The sequence below is a fragment of the Monomorium pharaonis genome, chromosome 4, assembly GCF_013373865.1.
Source record: "Monomorium pharaonis isolate MP-MQ-018 chromosome 4, ASM1337386v2, whole genome shotgun sequence".
NCBI classification, from domain to species: domain Eukaryota; kingdom Metazoa; phylum Arthropoda; class Insecta; order Hymenoptera; family Formicidae; genus Monomorium; species Monomorium pharaonis.
The window spans coordinates 13,668,012-13,689,370 of NC_050470.1; the positions used below are offsets into that span (position 1 = coordinate 13,668,012).

The 21,359-nt window shown below is 33.4% G+C and overlaps 2 protein-coding genes across 2 annotated transcripts in view; one reads left to right on the plus strand and one right to left on the minus strand.

Annotated features, from left to right (window-relative positions):
* The window catches only part of LOC118645412, a 392,632-nt gene that overhangs the window by 229,199 nt on the left and 142,074 nt on the right, over nucleotides 1-21,359 (minus strand). The gene's annotated exons all lie outside the window — the stretch shown is intronic.
* Nucleotides 2,762-6,355, plus strand: LOC118645413. Its single transcript, XM_036286383.1, has 6 exons — nucleotides 2,762-2,948; nucleotides 3,570-3,719; nucleotides 3,792-3,944; nucleotides 4,327-4,544; nucleotides 4,819-4,978; nucleotides 5,423-6,355. The coding sequence occupies exons 1-6, from the start codon at nucleotides 2,900-2,902 to the stop codon at nucleotides 5,539-5,541; spliced, it is 849 nt and encodes a 282-aa protein (XP_036142276.1). The 5' UTR covers nucleotides 2,762-2,899; the 3' UTR covers nucleotides 5,542-6,355.

A 21,359-nucleotide genomic window follows, 5' to 3' on the forward strand; every position in this document is an offset into this window, starting at 1 on the left:
ATTGAAATTAAAGATCTTTATACGGAGCCTTTTGCTGTTGGTATGTTTCACGGAATGTCAAAACCGAATAACGTGAATGATTTTCTTCGTTTTTTCGTTAATGAAGCACAAATTGTTTTGCAAGAAGGTGTGTTATCAGATAATAAATATTTCCATTGTAAAGTTGTATTGAATGCAATATTATGCGATGCTCCCGCAAAATCAATGATTACCTGTACAAAAGGTCACACAGGTTATTCTTCATGTTCGAAATGCTTACAAGAAGGTGATTTTATATGTAATCGAATTGTGTTTCCAGAAATTAATTCTACTTTAAGAACAAACGAATCATTTCGTAATCGTAGTCAAGAGGAGCATCATGTAGGTAATTCAATTCTAGAAAATCTTCCTATAGATATGATTTCACAAATTCCTCTAGATTACATGCATCTTTTTTGCTTAGGTTCGAGACGTTTATTACAATTTTATATCAGAGGTAAGAAAGGTGTAAGATTATCTAGTGCTACAATTGATTCAATTGACAAACATCTACTTGACACAAGGAAATTTATAATTAAAGAATTTGCAAGAATTCCAAGAAGCTTATTATATGTTGACAGTTGGAAAGCTACGGAAGTTTGCCTTTTTATGCTTTATTTAGGTTTAGTTTTGTTAAAGCCATTTTTGTCTGAAGATTATTATAATCATTTCTTATCACTAAGTATAGCTATTCGTATACTTGCAGATCCTGAAAGATGTTTAGTTCTTAACGATTTCGCACATTCTTTAATAACCTGGTTTATTTCACAATACGGAAATATGTTTGGATTCGAGTATCTTTCACACAATGTGCATAACTTAGAACATCTTGCAAATGATGTAAAAACTCTTGGATGTTTAGACGCCTTTAGTTGCTTTAAATTTGAAAATTATATGCAAAAAATTAAAAAGCGGATAAAAAATTGTGGCAAACCATTAGAGGAATATTCCAATCGAATTTTTGAATTAAACCGACTTCCACCTGAAAAATGTTTTTTAAAGTCATATCCTATTATTCATTTTAAAAAAGCAGTTCAAGGCAGTAATGATATCGCTCATTTAGAATTTAATGGCTTTACTATTTTTACAAAGAAAAAAGAAAATTGTTGTTTACTGAATGATAATTCATTAGTTTTTGTTTTAGAAATAATTTTGGATAGTATAAATGATGTTCCATACATAAGTGTAAAGCGAATTTTACTTACGAAACCATTTTTTAACACTCCATGTGATTCTAAGGAACTATTGGGTATACAAACTTTTACGGAAACAAGTCCCTTTATCATTGAAAAATTGCCGGCAATACATATAAAAACAAAATGTTTGAAACTAAAGCATCTCGAGTTGCAAGACACATTTGTTATTATTCCGCTTTTGCATGCACGCACATAATTATTAGTATTACTTTGATTTTTGTTATCTTCCGATGATTTTGTTTTTTCTAACGGGTTTAATTACCAAATTACAGACAATATTTTAGTATGCTTTTTAAAGAATGATCTGACAATATTGCAGATTTTTTTAAGATTACTGATTTTGTGTTTGATTGATGTGTACGTTTTACTGAGGTTTCAAAAGTTGAGTGAATGTTATGGATATTTGTAGCTTACATTATTAATGGGATTATAAGTACTTGTTTTTGTTTCTATATTTCTTTAATTTCTATTTCTTATAAAATAATCTATCAAGTTTCATAATATTAATTATTTCTTTTTTGATGAAGATAGTTTAAAAAAGTTGTATTATTAATTATTTCATAGTATTTTCCTTTGAATTACTCTGAATTTTTAAAGTTTACTTCTAACTCCATAAAACAGTTGTAAATTTGTATTATCAAAAGTTCATTTTATGTGAGGACATTTATACAAATTCTATATTGTGCTAACAATAAGTCATTGCTATATACTGTGTATTTGTATAATAAATATTTTTTTCAGAAAAAATGTCAGAAAAAAATTTGTACGCAGTTGTACAATTTTTAAGTGATGAAACCTTCTCAGAGGTTCCAACAAATTGGATTGACCAAGATGACAAAACTAATAACTTTATTTGTTGGTGGCCTAATACTAAAAATATTAGTTCGCTGATTGAAAATCGAACTGAACCGGATATAAAATCATGGTCAATGTTTGACATTGCGGTGATTAAATATTGTTGTAAGTTATTGTATAATAATTGTATAAAAATATTTTTGTTATTCTAATATTTTTATTATTTTGATTATTTTTTTGTAACGTTAAATGCATATTATTTATATTACATATTAATTAAAGGGTATCAGATGAAAATTAATTCATCCGAAGTAATTTCAATAATAAAACAATTTTAAGTTTCAAAAGACATCAGATATTTTAGGAAGCTATTAGAAAAATTAGTACATAATTTAACGAATATCGGAATGCAACCTTATAGTGTCTACTTATTGTTCTCCTCCGCAAGCACATGAATTATGATCGTTTTTTCACACGGTACATTTTTCAGCTTTATTTGCAATGAATGTTCTTGATGAAAACAGATAAGAATTATGAAAGTTCTTTGAAAAATGTCACAAGATAGTATAATCAGATTAATCTCAACAAAAATTGGACCTTAAGATCTCGTTTTTCACCTGTTATACCTTCTAATTATTAACCTAACATTTTATTATGAGTACTATACTGTTGTTGCAAATGTTATTATTATAATTATTATTTGGGTAGCGTCACTTACATCTGCACGAAGGTCAGCTGCAGATTCTCACTATGTTACGACTGACGATGAAAAATTTGGCCGAGGACAAAGGAAGAAGAATAAACATATTTTTGACGAGACAGAGAATTGACATGAGGAAAACGCTGACGACGATTTGGATGTTGAAGAAGGGAATAATAAAGAAAATGACATGTATAGTAATGATAAAAAAAGGAAATTAACTAAACACTTGAAACAGAGTAAGTTCTATATAATTACTTTGAATTTTAAGTGTATATACGGGTCTCATTTTAATTGTGTTCCTCGATTAACATCGCAGAAAGTGATCGAATGAAAAAACGTTTTAGGGTTTGAAGAGGGACAAATAATGATAAAATTAATTTTTAAAAAACTCAATTTTTTAAGGTTATTGGAAGGTCATCGCCATTTCTTTAAGGAATCATAATTTTTTTACATAATATGATTTCTCGAATTATTCTGCATAAAAGTATTAAGGTAGAAATGTCGAAAAATTAATAGTTTACGAGATATTTTATTCTTTATTCTAGCATTTTTCGACATAAAATATAAAATAAACTCGTAAACTATTAATTTTTTGATATTTCTACCTTAATACTTTCATGCATGTCAGAGGAGTTATATTATGTAAAAAAATTATAATTTTATTGAAAAAAATGGCGATGACAATTTTAAAAAATTGAGTTTTTTTAAATTAATCTTTTTTCAAACCCTACAACTTTTGCCTGAAACATTTTTTCATCCAATCACTTTCTGCAGTATTAATCAAGGTGAACAATTAAAATGGGACACTCTATATAATATGCTGAATATTTGAAATGCTTTTTGTAATTTACTTATAGGTATTAATCGTCCTACTTTAAATCCTATGCCGATATATGATCCTGAAAAAATAGAAAACTTACGCCAATCTATTACCTGCAGCACCGAAAAAAATCTACATTCTTCTACTTCTAAAAATTTTGAAATTGAACCTTTACCATCATGTTCAAGTATGTTTATACCATACAATTTGATTTGCATAAATATATAAATATATTAAAATAAGCGATTGTAATCTACAGAAATCAACAAATGTAGTGCTAAAGAAAGAACAGTTAAGGAAACTGTAGGTTCTGATAAGTCGTCACCATCTGTTACTCTGGATCTTGAAAGTATACCTATTTTAGAGATTCCATCAATAAAAGATGTTAGTAATACTCTCGAACGGATAGAAAGTAAATTATGATAAATTATTATATTTATTTTATATGTATAGTTTATGTTTTTAGAGGAAAAAGGGGTAATATGGAACTCCACTTAGTTTTTTAATAATTTCTTGTAAATTATAAGCTCAATATTTTTATTCTTGGTGTGCTTAGATTTTTTACTCTATTGGTAACGTTTAATTCATGATTCTCCACTTACAAAAAAGCTGCTTAAAGATTATCGCAAAGTGAGCAAATAGGCGGGTTCCATATTACCTCCTTTTTCTCTAATCATATTTTATGTGTTACAAAAATGAATTAAATATTTAGCAATGTTAACTATGCATAATGGTTGCATAATTTTACATAAATTGAAAATGTGTACGTACTGTATGTTTCTTTTTAATTGCAGTAAGCTTAGACAAAATCAGACGAGCAAATGTTACCACCAATTTTGAACTAAAAGCTATATCAAAAAGATTAGATAAATTAGAATTCCGTCAGCATAATACAGAACCTGTAGAAAACGATATGGCAATGATAATCCCATTATTGCCAATTAAAACAGTGGAATCCATAAAAGAATTTGAAGATTTAATTCTATCAAATGAAGTTGCTGCATCGCAGTTTGTAAGTCATTTTTCACTTGCAATTTTCAAATCTATATAGAAATTTGATTCACTGGCTTTGTTTACACCGATTGTTTGATACGCGTATCAAATGCACGATGTAAACTAGGTCTATAAATTAAACAATTCATATATTCATTTTTTTATATAGAACTTTTTTATTCTTTATGTAGAACTATTCTTATATTCTTTTCTGAATTTAGTAGAGCTCATATAAATAAATAGTGTGTTGTCTTTATAGTACGCTATTTTTATAAACTTATTCTTAATTTTAGAAAAAATTACTCTTAAAAGTTGGAGGCAACACTCCACGAATTAATATTCATCGTGCTTTAGAACGAACAATTACTAATATGTGCGCTGTAAATTGTTCCTGGAGAGGCATTCGATCAAATTATAAAATATGCAACTTAACATTTATTAAGATTATACGTGGTAAGTACTTATTTATTATAACAATTCTTAAATTCTGTATTTTTAAATTACAAATATACTTTTTTATTATTAGCTATTAATTATTTAACTTTAGTTAATTACACTTATTTTCAAGTTCTTAATTTGTCACTCTCTGGTCCACTGAGACCGCTCGACTTTGTCGCATTGTCATTTTTATTTTAATTAATATTTGTAATCTTGTAATGTAGAAATTGTAAACAGAGTCTAAATAATATGTTTATGATAATATTAGACTATGAAAGTTATTTGGGTTTAAACTGAACTTATAAGAAAACTAGAAATTTATGACATAAAAAGTAGAAAATCGAAAAATGTTGAACAGTCCACTGAACCGAAGGCGACGAACTAAAGTTAAAATGATTCCGCTTTCATAAACATGCACAGACATTAATATTGTTAATTAAATTTTAATTTATTTTGCAGATGTCATATGTTCTGTACATTCAGGTTTAACTGAAGCTGAATTTGATGTAACCTCTGCGGAATGGTTTAGGTTTGCTAAACAACGAGCAGCGCGAGAAGAAAAGAGGAAAGATCTATAGATTTTAATTTGCTTAAACAGCTTTGATTTATATAGTTATAAGTTTATGTGTTACATATTTTTTTAAAAAAAATATATAAGTTATCGGTCCACGAAGCCTCTTTTTTTAAATTTGATTTAAAGCGAGCATTTTTATCCAAGTTTAATTGAATTAAATATTTTTGTTCCATAAATATTTTTAATTATTGTTTTTGTTTCATAAACTTTATGTATGTTTTTGTACGCATATTGAGGCGTATAAATAAGATTATCCGGGCTGTGCAGATTTTGCAATAACAATAATGGTTAAAATTAAAGTATTCGTTTTGTCTGTTCTGAGTCTACTCGGAGCAAACCCAAGCTGATCAACGCACTCTAATAGGTTGGCGTCATCGGAATCAACCTATTAGAGTGCATTGGTCTGCTTAGGTTCGCTTCGAGTAAACCCAGAACAGACAAAACAAACAAAACTTAAGTTTGATTTTCTCTAAAACTGAAAATTATAAAATGTCCAAGTAAAATTAAAATGGCCTATTGTCTATAGTCTATATAATAATCTTACTATAAACACTTCAAGCTTCAAAAATTCATATCAATTAATTGATATTTATAATAATCGTAAAATAATCTATTATTTTCGGAGCTTAAAAAGTGAAACTTATAGTAAGATTATTATATATGTATATGTATATCGCACATTTAAAAAAATTTGTAGCGACTCAAAAAATTTCAAAATCTATTATTGTAGAATCTGAATGTAAGCATAATGTAAGCACAATGTCCACAACTTTCCTGTAAAATTTTCATTACAAAATATATAAAAAGTATATTAAAAATTTGCTTTTTGTACATATTTTTCTTCTGTACAATTATTGTAACAATTATATAATAATTTTATTAATATTGTACATTAAAAACATAACTGTACTAAAATTAATATATAACATATTACTGCTACTAATTTGATATTTATATAATTGTTATATAAATGTTACTCATAATTTTCAAATATTTTTGAACATGTTATATATTTATTTCATTACAGTTATGTTTTTAATGTATTAATACTATTACATATACGTAACTGTTACAATTAAATATGTAGTTGTTATGCAACATTGTTGCCTCCTTGAGTGGGAAATTACAAGGAATGAGTATATTACAAGTTACACTTACAATATATAACTTGTTATATTCTGTTACACTGAATTATGTAATTGTTATAGCGTAGTTATGAAAGTGTGTTTGCTGGGATGTGATCTCATCACTTTTCTGAGCCGAAAACCAATCGACTATAAAATGTCCGCTTGGGAAGTAATGGGTTAAAGTGAGTAAATCGTAAAATTATTATGTGGCGGTCCTCTTCCACATCGGGAAGGAAGCTAATTATTGCTTGTCTTAATCGTGTTGCGGATCTTTATATAGCGTGTCGGGTACACCTTACTCCCGAGAGAGTTACGCCTGTTAACGGCGTCGTGCACTAACTGGTGGACGAGCGCGGCGTTCCTCGAAATATCTATGTAAATTCCCTATAAATATTTCTTAACAGATATATCCACAAAAAATCTAATAGATATTTCGAGAAAAAAGAATTCGATGCAGTGATGAAAAAAGAACATTGCACGTGGATAACTTGTGGAAAAACCTGCACCCACGTAATCCATGTAAATCATGTGTGTTAAGAATTTAAATATAAATTTAAATTGAAAAAAGCCAATTTCTATAGGCTGGTTTGAAGCATCACTCAGTATGTATTGTCATGAGGTGTAAGCGTGTCCAATGCGTGAACCATGTTATTCTATAAGCTCAACACAGTCAGTCGTACGTAAGCAGTCGCTGGCTTCAGACATAAATGTATAGACTCCGTCTCGTCAATAAAATCATATTTGTTCTTTGAGTAAAAGAAAAAGTCAATAATGTGGATTCAAAGTGATGTCACGTAACGGTTTTATTAGGGTAGTTCTTTTAATTTAATTTCAAAAAAAGAAAGTGCAGTACATTTTATTATACTTTATGGCAGAGTGGGATGCAATTTTGTAACATGATATTATCAGTGATCATTTAAATACCAAATTATCAATTTAAATAAAGTAACACACTTAAATTCAGTTTTTGCCATCAATTTGTTATCAGATTATGTCAATAAGGTTTGTTCGATTTTTGCAGACAATTTGCTGTCACATTATGTCTGCAAGGTTTGCTCAGTTTTTGCTGTCAATTTGTCGTCAAATATATCAACAAGCTTTACTCGTTTTTTGTCCACAATTTGCCGTTGGGTGATGTCAACAAACTTTGCTCAGTTTCTATTGACAATTTGTTGTGAATTTTATCAACAAAATTTGCAGACAATTTATTGCCAAGTTTTCTACAAATTTTGCATGGTCTTTGCTATTAATTTGTCGTTAGATTATGTCAGCAAATTTTGCTGTATATTTGTCATCAAATTGCTGACATTATTAAATATAATAAAATTTGCATCAAGTTTGGTGCTTTTTTATCAACAAGATTTGTAGCAAGACTTTACAAAGTCTGTTTTCGACAAACTTGGTTATTAGGGAAGGTTTATTTAAAGGCAAAATGCGTGATCCTAAACTAATATATACAGGTTTCCTACGCTAGAATATATGTACAAGAAGCCTTCTCTATTTGATTGTTCTAAAGTTTAGGAATGCGACCTTTGATTATGTTGTGCCCATGATCCATGCATGTGCCTGACATGCTGTATGGACGTGAGCATTGTGAGATATGTTTTGCTTTTTTAAACCCCATCTATGCAACTTATATACTGATCATTTTTGGTGTATTCATATATTGATTATATTTACATTTACTAATTATTACCTATTTGATTTGTTACTTTATTTATATACTGATTATATTTAATTTTACTACCATCAAATTCATTTTATATATATTTAATAATTATTAGTCTTTAAGCTCATTAACTTTCTTTTGATAATTGTTCTTAAATATTTTGATTTATTATTTTATTAATTATAATATAGATTCCATTTATTGTCTACTTGATTATTTTCTTCCCAAAGCTTGAGAAGGCGACCTTGGGCCATGGTTGTGCTCATGATCCATGCATGTACTTGACATGTAGTGTTGACATGAGCATTGTAGGCTACGCTGTTTTGCTTGATTAAACTTATCTGTAAAATTTCTGATCATTCATATATTGATTATATTATTATTAACCCTATTATATTTAATTATATTATTATTAATCCTATTATATTATATATACATTTATTAAATTTTTATTTTTTATTATTCTTTATATTACCATCAAGGCTTAATTATTAAAAGATTTTCTTTTAACCCTGTCCTATTAGCTGCAATAAAATGTCTAAACATTCTACAAAATCAAAAAAGAAAAATAATAAAACATCTACTGAAAACCATCCAGTTGTTGAATCGCCTCCTTAGAAGAGACCTTATTCAGAGGTTTCATTTGAGGAAAGTCCTGCTTCAGATGTCAATTCTGGAGATTTGATGATGTCGTCGGCAATTTATAGTGAGGCTTCTTTTTACTCTCCTGTCACGGAAAGCAACTTAGATCATGCTGACTCAACTGAGAAACAAGATTCTACTAATTTAAACTCTCAGAAAGATGTTTCTAATAATGTGAATCATAGTTCCTTAACCCCATCTTTTCCATTGGTTAACAATAGTGATCCTTCGGTTGAAAATTCTTAATTATTTCAACGTCGCCATTTTGTCGAGGCTCAATTATCTAATAGATATTCTTCAGTCCATCATTCCCCTTTTTCGGTCCATCTTGAAGGGGTTAATGATGATGGACGTTCATATATTGGGAACTCACATCCCATGAGTATCGGAGAAAAACTCTGTTCCAAATTCAACTGCATTAAAAATATTAAAAGACTTGGTAAAAACCTTGTTAGAATAGATTTTGATTCCCTTTCAGAGGCTAATAATTTTGTTGCTACCTCCAAAGATATTTTTCATGATGCTTTAGCTTACATACCTAATTATCGTATTTTTAGAGTGGGAGTTATTCGTAATGTGAATATTTCTGTGTCTAACCAGAGAATAATGGATGGAATCACATGGCCTAATGATCCTATCAGGATTCATAAAGTGGAGAGACTTAGATCTAGGGATCCAAATAATTTAGAATTATTTAAGGATACAACAACTGTTAAGGTATGGTTTGAGTCAACGCTGTTACCTGAATTTGTTAACATTTGGAGGGTTAGATGTCCGATTTTTCCATTTATCAACAGGGTCAGAAAATGTACCAACTGCTCTAAATGGGGCCATTCTTCACTTGCCTGCAAGAGCTCTGTTTCCTGTGCTAAATGTGATGAATCGCACAAAACAGACGCCTGTTTCAGCATCTCTACTAGATGCTCGAATTGTAAAAGTAATCATAGAGCCTTTGACACTAACTGCCCTATATTTTACAGATCTAGAATAATTAATACAATAATGGCCTATTGTAACACTGATAGAGCCAATGCTATTAAATTGATGAAATCTAAAAACATGTCATCTATTCAAGAAGCCCAAAATGCATTCAAATCGGATGCATTTAGAGGCTGGTCTCTTAAGGATTTTGGTTTTAAACCCCTTCCTGTACCTACTGTTTTTAACGTACAACCTATAGAGAATAAACCTTCTCTTACTTCCTCTAATTTTCACCCTGTTAGAATTAAATCCAATCGTTCGTTTCATACTATCTCTACAAGATTACGAGTTTGTAGTGAACCACCTATTGATTTTGTATCTAATTTTATCCCTTCTAACTATGAACAAATATCTATTAATCTCTCTTCTTTAATATGTTCTGAACAATTAAATTCTGATCATCTCCCTCGGGAGTCTAATATTGATACAAAGGAGTATGTTAACTTAAAGACTGTTTTGGATCCTGTTTCTGTTGATATTCCATTATCCTTTAATCATAATCTTGAAATCTCCTTCATTAAAATTAAAATTAACCATGTATTTTCTAAATTTCTTATTGTCGCTTCCATTTATAATCCCCCCAGTTCTATAGTTTCAAAATCAGGTCGGTTACAGTTACTAAGGAGTCTTCTTCATATTTCATCCCATAACTTCTTAATCATATGTGGCGATTTAAACGCTCAACACAGTTCATGGGGCTCTAGCTTACTCAATGCTAATGGCAGATCTTTGTTAGATGCTATTGTTTCATCTGAATTAATTTTCTTGAATGACGGCCCTCCACAAGAGTGTCTGCTACTCAGGACCACATTAGCGTTTCGGACATTTCCTTGATTTCACCAGCTTTGGGATCCATCAGTTGTTGGTCCACCATAGATGAGCCTTTGAGAAGCGACCATTTTCCCATTGAAATAAAATTAACTCCTACTTGTGTCGATTCTCGAGGGATTATTGGTAGACGACCTAAACTTTTGAATAATTATATGGATAAGAAAATATTTAATAATTACCTAGATGATTTTTTTACTGATTATACTCCTCAGGATTTGTCAGGCGCTAATCTGTATAATTTTTGGTACAGTACTGTTCTAGATTTTGCATATAAGGCTGGTATTAGATCTGTTGACTCAGAGGGCAACATCAAATCGTTTGATCTTCTACATAATAAATGGCAATGTTCGAGACTTAACCGTTCCTCTTATGGTTCGATTCAGCTCTGGTGGGACGAACACTGTATTCTAGCTATCCCCGAAAGATCTAAAGCCTTTGAGTTTTTTAAGAAATATTCCAATAGAAATATAGAGAGGCCTCTACTAACGCTCGTAGAACATTAGCCAAAAGAAAAAGTATTAATTTTAAATCATTTGTTGAAGAAATTAATTACAACTTTAATTCTCAATCTCTTTGGCAAACCATTAATAAGTTTAAGAACAGTGTTTATTTTAACCCTACCACTCCCTCTAATCAATTTAAGTGTGACATTTTAGATTGCATTATTACGAAGTTGGCTCCTCTATGGTGTTCTGCCCCTTTTCCTCAAGTTCACCATACAAATGAATTAGAGATGTTTTCCACTCCCTTTCAAATTAATGAACTGAAGGATGCAATCAAATCCTTGAAGCTTTGCTCTGCTGCGGGACCTGATTTAATTAATAATTGGTTGTTTAAATGTCTTCCTTTATCGACGTTACGGGTTCTCTTGGACTCATTTAATTTGATTATTAGTGATGGCTCATTTACTTCCTTTTGGAAATTCTTTGATGTCTCCTTGATCCCCAAACCATACAATAGAGGCTTCAGACCGATTTCTCTATCTTCGGCTTCTTTAAAGATATTTGAAAAATTAGTTATTAGAAAATTCGAAAGATTCATCGAACTTGAGTTGCTTCTCCCATCCTCTCAGTATGGCTTCAGGAAGGGTAAGTCCTGTGAAGACTGCCTCTCTCATTTAAATATTGATATATATATTTCTTTCATTAAAAAGAAATTTTTAGGTGCCTTGTTTATTGATATAGAAGGAGCATATGATAATATAATTCCTCAAAACTTATTTTATTGCATTAATCAATTAAGATTACCGGATGGATATAAAAAATTTTTCCTTAACTTTTTCAGCCCTAGATGGGTGGATTTTTATGAGTTGGGTTTTCATTTTGGTCGACGCTTATTGGCTAAGGGCCTCCCCCAGGGCTCTGTACTGTCCTATTCTTTTTAATATCTATATTAAGAATTGTTTACATAATATCCCTCATTCGTGTTCATCCCTTCAATTTGCTGATGACATTGTGATTTATTCAAACAATATTGATTATCTTAAAGTTCTTCAAAATTTGGAATCTGCCTTTTTTACTATATCTAACTGGCTTAAATCTCTTAATTTATCAATTTCTACTGAAAAATCTCAATTTATATTTCACAGGAAAAAATCCTTATCACTTCCTGACACTATCTTTTTTAAAAATAATCATTTTAAGATTTCTCAGTGAATTAAATATTTTGGTTTAATCATGGACACGGGTCTTAGGTGGAATGCTCATATTAAAGACATTAAAAATAAAACCAGTAAATTTACTAACATTCTAAAATGGATTGCCGGTTCCACATGGGGAGTCAATCCTAATAATTGCATAAATTTTGTTAACACAGTCAGGGCTCAGATGGAATGGGGATCTTTTTGGTTTGTCAACGCTGCTGGATCTTATTTTAGTAACTTAGAAAAATCACTTGTACTATCCTATAAAATCGCTATGGGCATTTCTCGCTATACTCCTAATAGAGTGGCTTGGAAGTTTAGCAAGCAACCTTCCCTTAAAAGAAGAATTACCCAACTCTGTGATGAATATGTGTGCAAAGCTATTCAACTTAAAAAGTCTACTCTTTGTAATAAGCTTAAAAATCTTTGTTATATTATTCACTCTTCTGGGGCTGCGAAAAGAAATATTCCTTTTATTGTGACGAGATGGGAGGCAACTCGATGTTTGCATGATTTTCTTTATAGGATATTCTTACACTCAAAGTTTTTTATTCAAGATTGGATTGACTTTGTCTCCTGCTTGTGGTTGTGGATATGAAATCCAAAATCTAAATCATTTGCTTTGGTCTTGCTCTTTACTTGATGTATATAGAGAGGATTTTATCAACACGCTATTCTCTGTTGGCTTGCAAGCACCTTTTTCTTTAGAGTATATTTTAAATAAGATTAACTTAAATATTGCTAAGGCTATTATAATATTTATTTCAGATAGTCAACTCAAATTATAATATTTTTCCATTTTAAGTCGAACTTTAAATCAAAAGAACCTCACTAGCCTTGTTGGATTTTGGATTTGCAACTAATTATCTCCAACATCATAAGGCAGAGATCGGCAAGAAATGCACTTCTCGGCCGATTTCAGCAAGCGCCGCCTCCCACTATTCCTCTTGCCCCATGTGCCGCTGACGCGGCCTACGAACCGCGCGATTCGTAGGCCGCACGCGGGGCAAGAGGAGTAGTGGGAGATGGTGCTTGCTGAAATAGGCCGAGAAGTACATTTCTTGCCGATCTCTGTCATAAGGCAATACTTTCTCAAGAATTGAGATATCTGAATCAAGATTTTAAATAAGTAATAAGTTAGTCCATTTCTCCACGGACTATCTTAGGGTTTTTAACCCGCTTAAAGCGTGGTACTGTGACCCTGCAATTGGGTCGGATATCCATTTGGGGAATTAGAAGAAGAAGAAGGGTCGGAGTGTTGCCGCTCAGTGCGGGGACAAGGAAACGCTCACTACGAGTGAGTCCCAGATGCGCACAGTAATAAACGGACACAGCAAGCTGAGTGAAACGGACACAGTAACAAACGGACACAGACCAAACGGACACAGTGCGAAACGGACACAGTAACAAACGGACACAGTGTGAAACGGACACAATAACAAACGGATACAGACCAAATGTGCACAGAGCGATACGGACACAATGCGAAACGGACACAGACCAAATGCGCACAGAGCGAAACGGACACAGACCAAATGCGCACACTGCACATGCGCACGGACCAAATGCATACACGGAAAGTCGCAAACCCATGTGATGCAGTGAATGCTTTGCACGCACACACACACACGGGGGGGGGGGGTGCAAGGGGGGCCTTCGGCCCCCCTCCCGCACCCACCCCGTCCAAGTCGCTAACCTATGTGGACTTTACTCTGCTTGCAATGTACATGGATTGCATTTGGTCCGTGTGCACGTGCAGTGTGCGCATGTACAGTGTGCGCATTTGGTCCGTGTGCATTTGGTCCGTGCGTATTTGGTCTGTGTCCGTTTCGCTCTGTGCGCATTTGGTCTGTGTCCGTTTGTTACTGTGTCCGTTTCGCTCTGTGCGCATTTGGTCTGTGTTCGTTTGTTACTGTGTCCGTTTCACTCAGCCTGCTGTGTCCGTTTATTACTGTGCGCATCTGGGACGCTCCCCTCACTACGCGTTCGGATAGGATCGTAGGTTAGGGTCGGCGTTCAATACATGCTCTTGGAGGCCTGGTTCACTACACCAGGAGGATGTGATCGTCTGATTACGTCGGTCGGAACTAAGTTGGAGGTTGATCACGTCCGCTGGTTTATATACTGGCGAAGTGCAGACGCGCGGAGTGGAGAAGCGAAGAGAAGAGATCGCGCGAGGAAGAAAGTAACAACCCGGTGTCGGCGTATACAAGTAATGGTTGGTGCCGCTCGTTACAATTCTTATATAAAGTAAACATTAATATATGAATTGATATATGAGTTAGATAATAAGATACAAGTTGTGATTAAGGATACATTAAAAGATAAAATTATATGTAATACGTAATGGGGAGCGTCCAAAATGGCCACGCGTAAATTTGACCACGTTCGAAATGGCCACGTTTGGAATGGCCATGGGAAATATTGCACGTGGTTCAATTTGCCCACGTTCGAAACGGCCACGTCTGAAATGGCCACGTTCCAAACCGGCCACGTTTGGAATGGTCACGTTTGGAACGGCTACATCCGAAATGGCCACGTTCGAAACGGCCACGTTCGGAACAGCCACGTATGTTTCACACAATTTTTAATACAATGCACATGGATTAGCGACTTGGACGGGATGGGTGCGAGAGGGAGGCCGAAGGCCCCCCTTACATCCCCCGTATGTGTGTGTTCGCGCGCGCACGCACACACACACGCAAAGCATTCTTTGCACCACATGAGTTTGCAACTTTCTACGCAAAACAAGAAAAAAATCATTCCAAACGTGGCCGTTTCGAACGTGGCCATTACAAAAGTGGTAATTTTAAACGTGGCCATTCCGAACGTGGTTATTTCAAACGTGGCCATTCCGAACGTGGGCAAATTGAACTCCATGAAATATTTCCCGTGGCCATTCCGAACGTGGCCATTTCGAACGTGGTCAAATTTACGCGTGGCCATTTCAAACGTGGGCAAATTATATCCACTCTACGTGATGTAATATATATGTATCTTTTACGAATAAAAAGATACAAATTATATATGAACAAATTACGTGCTACATTTAAGCCATTTATTATACATCATATATCATGCATTTCTTACAGGTAAGTTTACACTTATATTATTTCTTTTAGCTATTGCAACATTCCTGTCATTATTTTCTGTAATTCGGTCTCTTTGTACTTTGGCTTCTTGAAGTTCTATTACAATATCTTGTATTTCTAATTCATCTTTATGTAGACGAATGTTTTGCAATATGCAACAAGCTAATACATGATAAGGCACAAAATCCACACGATTTACTGCTAAAACATGTAATAGACTTCTCCAACGTCCTTTTAAAAGGCCAAACGCTCGTTCAATTACCATCCTAGTAGACAAGTGACAAAAATTATAGTTTTTTTTGGTATTGTGTAAGATGGCCATTATCAGGATAAGGGACTAATAAATGTTTATGCAACGTGTTACGTCTTGGAAGCCGTTTTTCCAGAAACGTAGCTTGCTGAGGGAGGAATAAACTTACGCGTTATCCCAGATAGCCAAATAAAGGCAACGTGTTGTTATTTGGCTGTCACTTATTCCCTATTAATTTTATCAAACTAAAGCCAAGGTATTTCCTCAAACTGTCTGTTGTTCTGACATCATGTAAAATTCTACATTAGAATTCAACAAACTGACGGCAAGTTGTCAACATGCATGCACAATTGCTGTCAATGTGACAAGTTTATTATTCCTCAATGCATGCACTTATAATTTTATAAACTCATGAAGGTTATTTGCTCTCCTGATGTTAACTTCGTTCCACGTTAAATTACAATGACAGCAAATTGTAGGCAAGTTCACAACATACATGCAGTGCATTAATTTGCCCGATATGCTTAATCTCGCTTGGCTATCTGGGTTTGTTAGGACGTTTAAAAAATTGCTGTTTTACAATTTTTTCAACACTGGAAACGAAAACTGCAAAGATTTTGATAACATTTTACTGGATTTAAATAAATTGAATAAACATGATTTTGAAAATTTAGAAGGAAATGTTGAAACAAATTTTTCATGACTTTACGCCGAATGATGTGAAATATCAAAAACTCGATTTAATTGAAAAAAATTCTGTTCGTTATATATGCGGTTATTTAATTCGCAAATGTTTAAATAAACATTCCTGCACAATTTGCAAACAATATAGCACATGTAGAATTTGAAGACTCAACAATTTCTTGTTTTTTTTAAAGCATATTAAAGTAAAAGTTCCATTTTTGGGAACTTGGAAATGCCACATAACAATTTTATTTTTTACATATGTTCTTTAGAAGTGATTTTTGATGATAATTTTGAAAGCGTTATTTTACAGAAAAATGTTATTAAAACATTTTTAACAAAGGCTGAATCAATTACGTTCCAACATCCGTGTAAAAATTTTCCACATTTATTTAAAAAAAAATTATTTTTTAGAATGCGTTTGTATTATACTTTAAAGTTTATAAATCGTAATTTTAAATCTGATTCAAATAAATATAATTCAAATAAAATGATTAATTGGAGACATAACTAAAAAATTGTAATGCATATATATCTATATATAATAAATAAATGATGGCATGTAATAATTTGTTATAATCTTATCTATCTCTATCCAATAATCTATAATAATAAAGTAGATAACAATTAATTTTTAAATAATAAGATCTTATAAAAACCATTTTATTCTTTCTATTAATTAATGTATAAAGATGTTTTTAATTTTTAATTTGTATAAATTTGTTCAGATATATTTCTATTTTTTATTAATGTTTACTAATAATTTTATTCTTAATATACATTGTTTATTTAACTTTTTTAATTAAATTTTGTTAAATTTTTTTATTAAATTTTAATTTACTAATCTAACCAGCTTTTATTTTTATCTTTTAAATAATTTTAAAATTTTTTCTTAATTTTTATATATCCCTGTGGTCCATCTTCTTGTCATACTAATATAATACAGATTTCTTAAACAATTGATACGTTACTGGATATTAGTCCAAAAACATGGCGGAATACCACGTGATCAAAGACAAAAAGATCAAAGTCCCGACAAGAAGTACCCCTACTAGTTATATTATAGCCTTGTTCCTTTGGTCTGTTCAGGGTCTACTCGGAGCAAACCTAAGCAGACCAATGCACTCTAATAGGTTGGCGTCATCGGAATCAACCTATCAGAGTGCATTCTGCATTGGTCTGTTTAGATTTGCTCCGAGTAGATTCAGAACAGACAAAACGAACAAGGCTAATGGCTACTGTACATACTTAAGGTGCCTTTTCACACTGACGCTTAACGCTCATTTTCAGAGTCAAGATATCACGTGACTAAAAATAAAGACACCCATCCATTCGTCATTTTTAGTCACGTGATGTCTTTTGACGCTGAAAATGAACGTCAAGCGTAAGCGTGAAGAGGCTGTAACGTCCCAGCGTCCGGAAAATTTTGTCCAAAAGTTTTCTCGCGAAACTTGTCCGGATGCACGCGCGCTGAGTTACCTTACTCAGTAATGCGTTTCTATGGCTCATTTTTACTTTCGTTTAAGTCGTCATTATATAATAATAATTCAAATATTAAGCACTTAATCGTACCTTAAAATTACGTACATATATATATCAAAACCATATATTACATATACATATACTTTAAGTTATATCTAACATTATTTTAACTCTCTTATCGGTACGAACGCATAGGCAATCGGATCGTTTAAACTTCTAAATTCTTACTCTCGTATTGCTTATGGGTTCGTCGAGGATTAATTAACTGTAAGATAAATAAAAACCGGATACTTGTAAAGGCCCCTGCACGTGCACTGTCGGATGATTAAAGAAATGATATCTCGTCAACTGAATCCTCAAAGATTCAAACCGAACGGTTCTAAAACAAATCTGCTATTATCAACACGACCGCGACAGGATGTCGCGCCTAAAGAAATACAATACGAAATTAATCCGCGTAATATCCGGACTGCGTGTCGGAAGATCAGGTGAACCATAGCTAGGCATTTAACATAAACAGTCCGTAAGATATCCATTTCACGTTGGCGACGAGATGTCGCGCCCAAGAAATAATTAAGATTGATAAACCGGCGAGATATTTGGTAGTGAAAGCGATCCTAGCCGAAAAATATTCCGGATCAAATGATCGACGAAATCCTAGATGAGATATCTCCAATAAACATCCGCACACGTGCAAACGGTCTCACGCGCCTTATCAGCGGCCCCCGAAACTCGGTTCCCGCCAAGCCGCCGAATCACTCCCACTCTTACCGACTCTTGCGCTTCGCGCGTTCCCTACTCCGGAGCGCTAGCAGCCGCTGAGCGCAGCGCCGATTTTGCTCGATCCCTTTGTCCGCGCCCTATTTAAATCCGCGCACAGAGGCCGGATCATTCATTCATTCATTCATTATTTTTTCGACACTCGTTCAGCATACTTATTAGTTCAGTCACTAGTTCTCGGTCACGCGTCACTCTTCAATCTTCAAGTTATCTGCAACCTCTCTTGTATAGTTTCGCGATCAACTCATTGTCAATTAAGTTAACCAGTGCGTGCTCCGACAGACTGCCATCATCGACATATCTCTGCGACCACCTTCAACCGTCAACGTACATCAACCATTTAATTGGACCGAGCTATTACTTCAAACTATATTATAACTCGTGAGTACTGATTAATTATTGTTTACTTTCGCTCCCTAGAATATTTTCCGAAATTGAACTGTGCCATATTGTAAGGAATCCTTTCGATAAGGATTAATTGTCGATCCACTTCCAAATAATTATGAAACAACTCCTCTAGGTACAACCCTCTCCCCTCCCTTGTGCCGCGATGAATTCTACAACACCTAAAGTGAGTAGGCTCAATGATTGAAATATCGTCGATGAAATTAGAAAAGCCGGTATATTCGTGCTCAACAAAACCATAGATTCCGCTAGCGAGCATTCTATTGCTTGCCAGCGATATAAGTGAACAAAACCGTAGATTCCGCTAGCGAGCATTCTATCGCTTGCCAGCGATATAAGTTAGTTAATTATTCACAAGCACGAATATACTCGACGGCCCTAATTTCCTTTGACGCAGAAAAATGCTTAACTAAGCGTTCAATCGCTTAACCAAGCGTTTATTTGTAGACCATCAAGAAGAATCGCCACCGCGCTGGAAAAAGGAAAAGGGAAAAGATCCTTAGAGCTCAACAAAAAGCCCTAGAGCGGGCTTTCGAGGAAATTGAGAATTTCGTGGGCTACCCGCTGGAACACACCCCCCTTCCTCCTCCAGTCACAGACGCTCCGCCAGGAAGAGCAATCTCTTCCATTGATTTGTTCCAAGAAGACACCGTCCCTCTGGAAAATTATAACCAGTTAACGTCCAACGCGCCTGAAATAATTACACTCAGCGATTCTAACGACGATCCCCCAGAGCTAGAGCCTTTAGATCCAACAGCAGAATATAATAGCGATACAGTAGCACAAATCATTATATTTCCGCCCGAAAATTAAGCGATATTTGTAATAAATACTATACATTGTTTTATTAATAAATATATACATATATACGTCCAGATTTCTTATACTTAATCTTAAGGTCACACTAACCAAACCCCACAAGGTTTTCCATCGGCAACAAGCTCTCGCCATACCCGGGTAGAGTCCGTGTAAGCGGGCTGCCCGAAATTTGAAAGAAGAGCTCCCGCGTCGGTCAGGCGACGCACACATTGAGAAGAAATATCCCTAGACCCGGACGTTACAAGGCACCTTTATACTGTGGTTACGTCTTAAGGTGCGGTCCCATGGCTCTAGTTTACACCGAGCACTTGGTACGCGTATCAAGTAGTGAATTTAAGCTGATCAGCCAATGATTAAACACATTCACTAGTTATTTACTATTTGATACCAAGTGCTTGGTGTAAACTAGTAGATGGACTGATATTTTCTGCGTAACGCGTATTGCGTAACCAATAAATTTACACGATTGACATTTCTATTGGAACATTCTAAAAGAATAAACGATATGATTGGTTACGCAATACCCGTTACGCGGAAAATACGTGTCATGGGAATCTAGCCTTACGAAAACCGTATATCATAGGCCTTAATGGCGTTTGGAAGTCTAGACAAAAACGAATTAAATATATTTACATGGCTCCAAAAGAAAATGGAGGCTCTCTGGTGGGGTGTGCTTTGTGGATTCCTCGATTAATATCCGATAATATGAATATAAATTAAATGGACCAACAAGCTCATTCACGGCAGAAACTTATGCATTAATAAAAGCAATAGAAGTTAGCATGAAAAATAAGTGGAAATTCCTTAACATATGCATTGACTCTAAGAATAACCTGGACTTATTGACCTCCCCTGGTGGAAAAATTTTTCAGAATTTTTTAGATTTTTCTCAAAATTTTTTAGATTTTTCTCAGAATTTCTGATAATTTTTCCGATTTTTTTAAGAATTGGAACGTTTCTCAGAAAAACTTAGATGAAAAATGAAAAATTCTGATTAATTCAGAGAATTTTTGAATATTTCTAAATATTTCTAAAAAAATTCTGAGAATTAATGCATTTCATGTATCATAATGATACATTATAACATAATTATAATAAAAAAAATATATATATTTACGTTGTTTCTCAACAAGCATCGTTATCCCCACTACCATAGTCACATCTGGCATTGCCTAACTTCTGCGGTCACCCATCCAACTCTGAACCGCCGTCGATATTCCTTGACTTCGAAGATCGTACGCAACCTAGCACTTCGCGATGACCCATAAACACTTGATGCTCCTGAATACATGTTTGTTATAGATTAGCCTAATAAATTTCAGAAACATAAAACGTATAGTTAAATAATATTTATAAATAAATATAAATCTAGTTTTTTTTACTGATTTTTACATATGCAAAATAACATGTGGAATAAC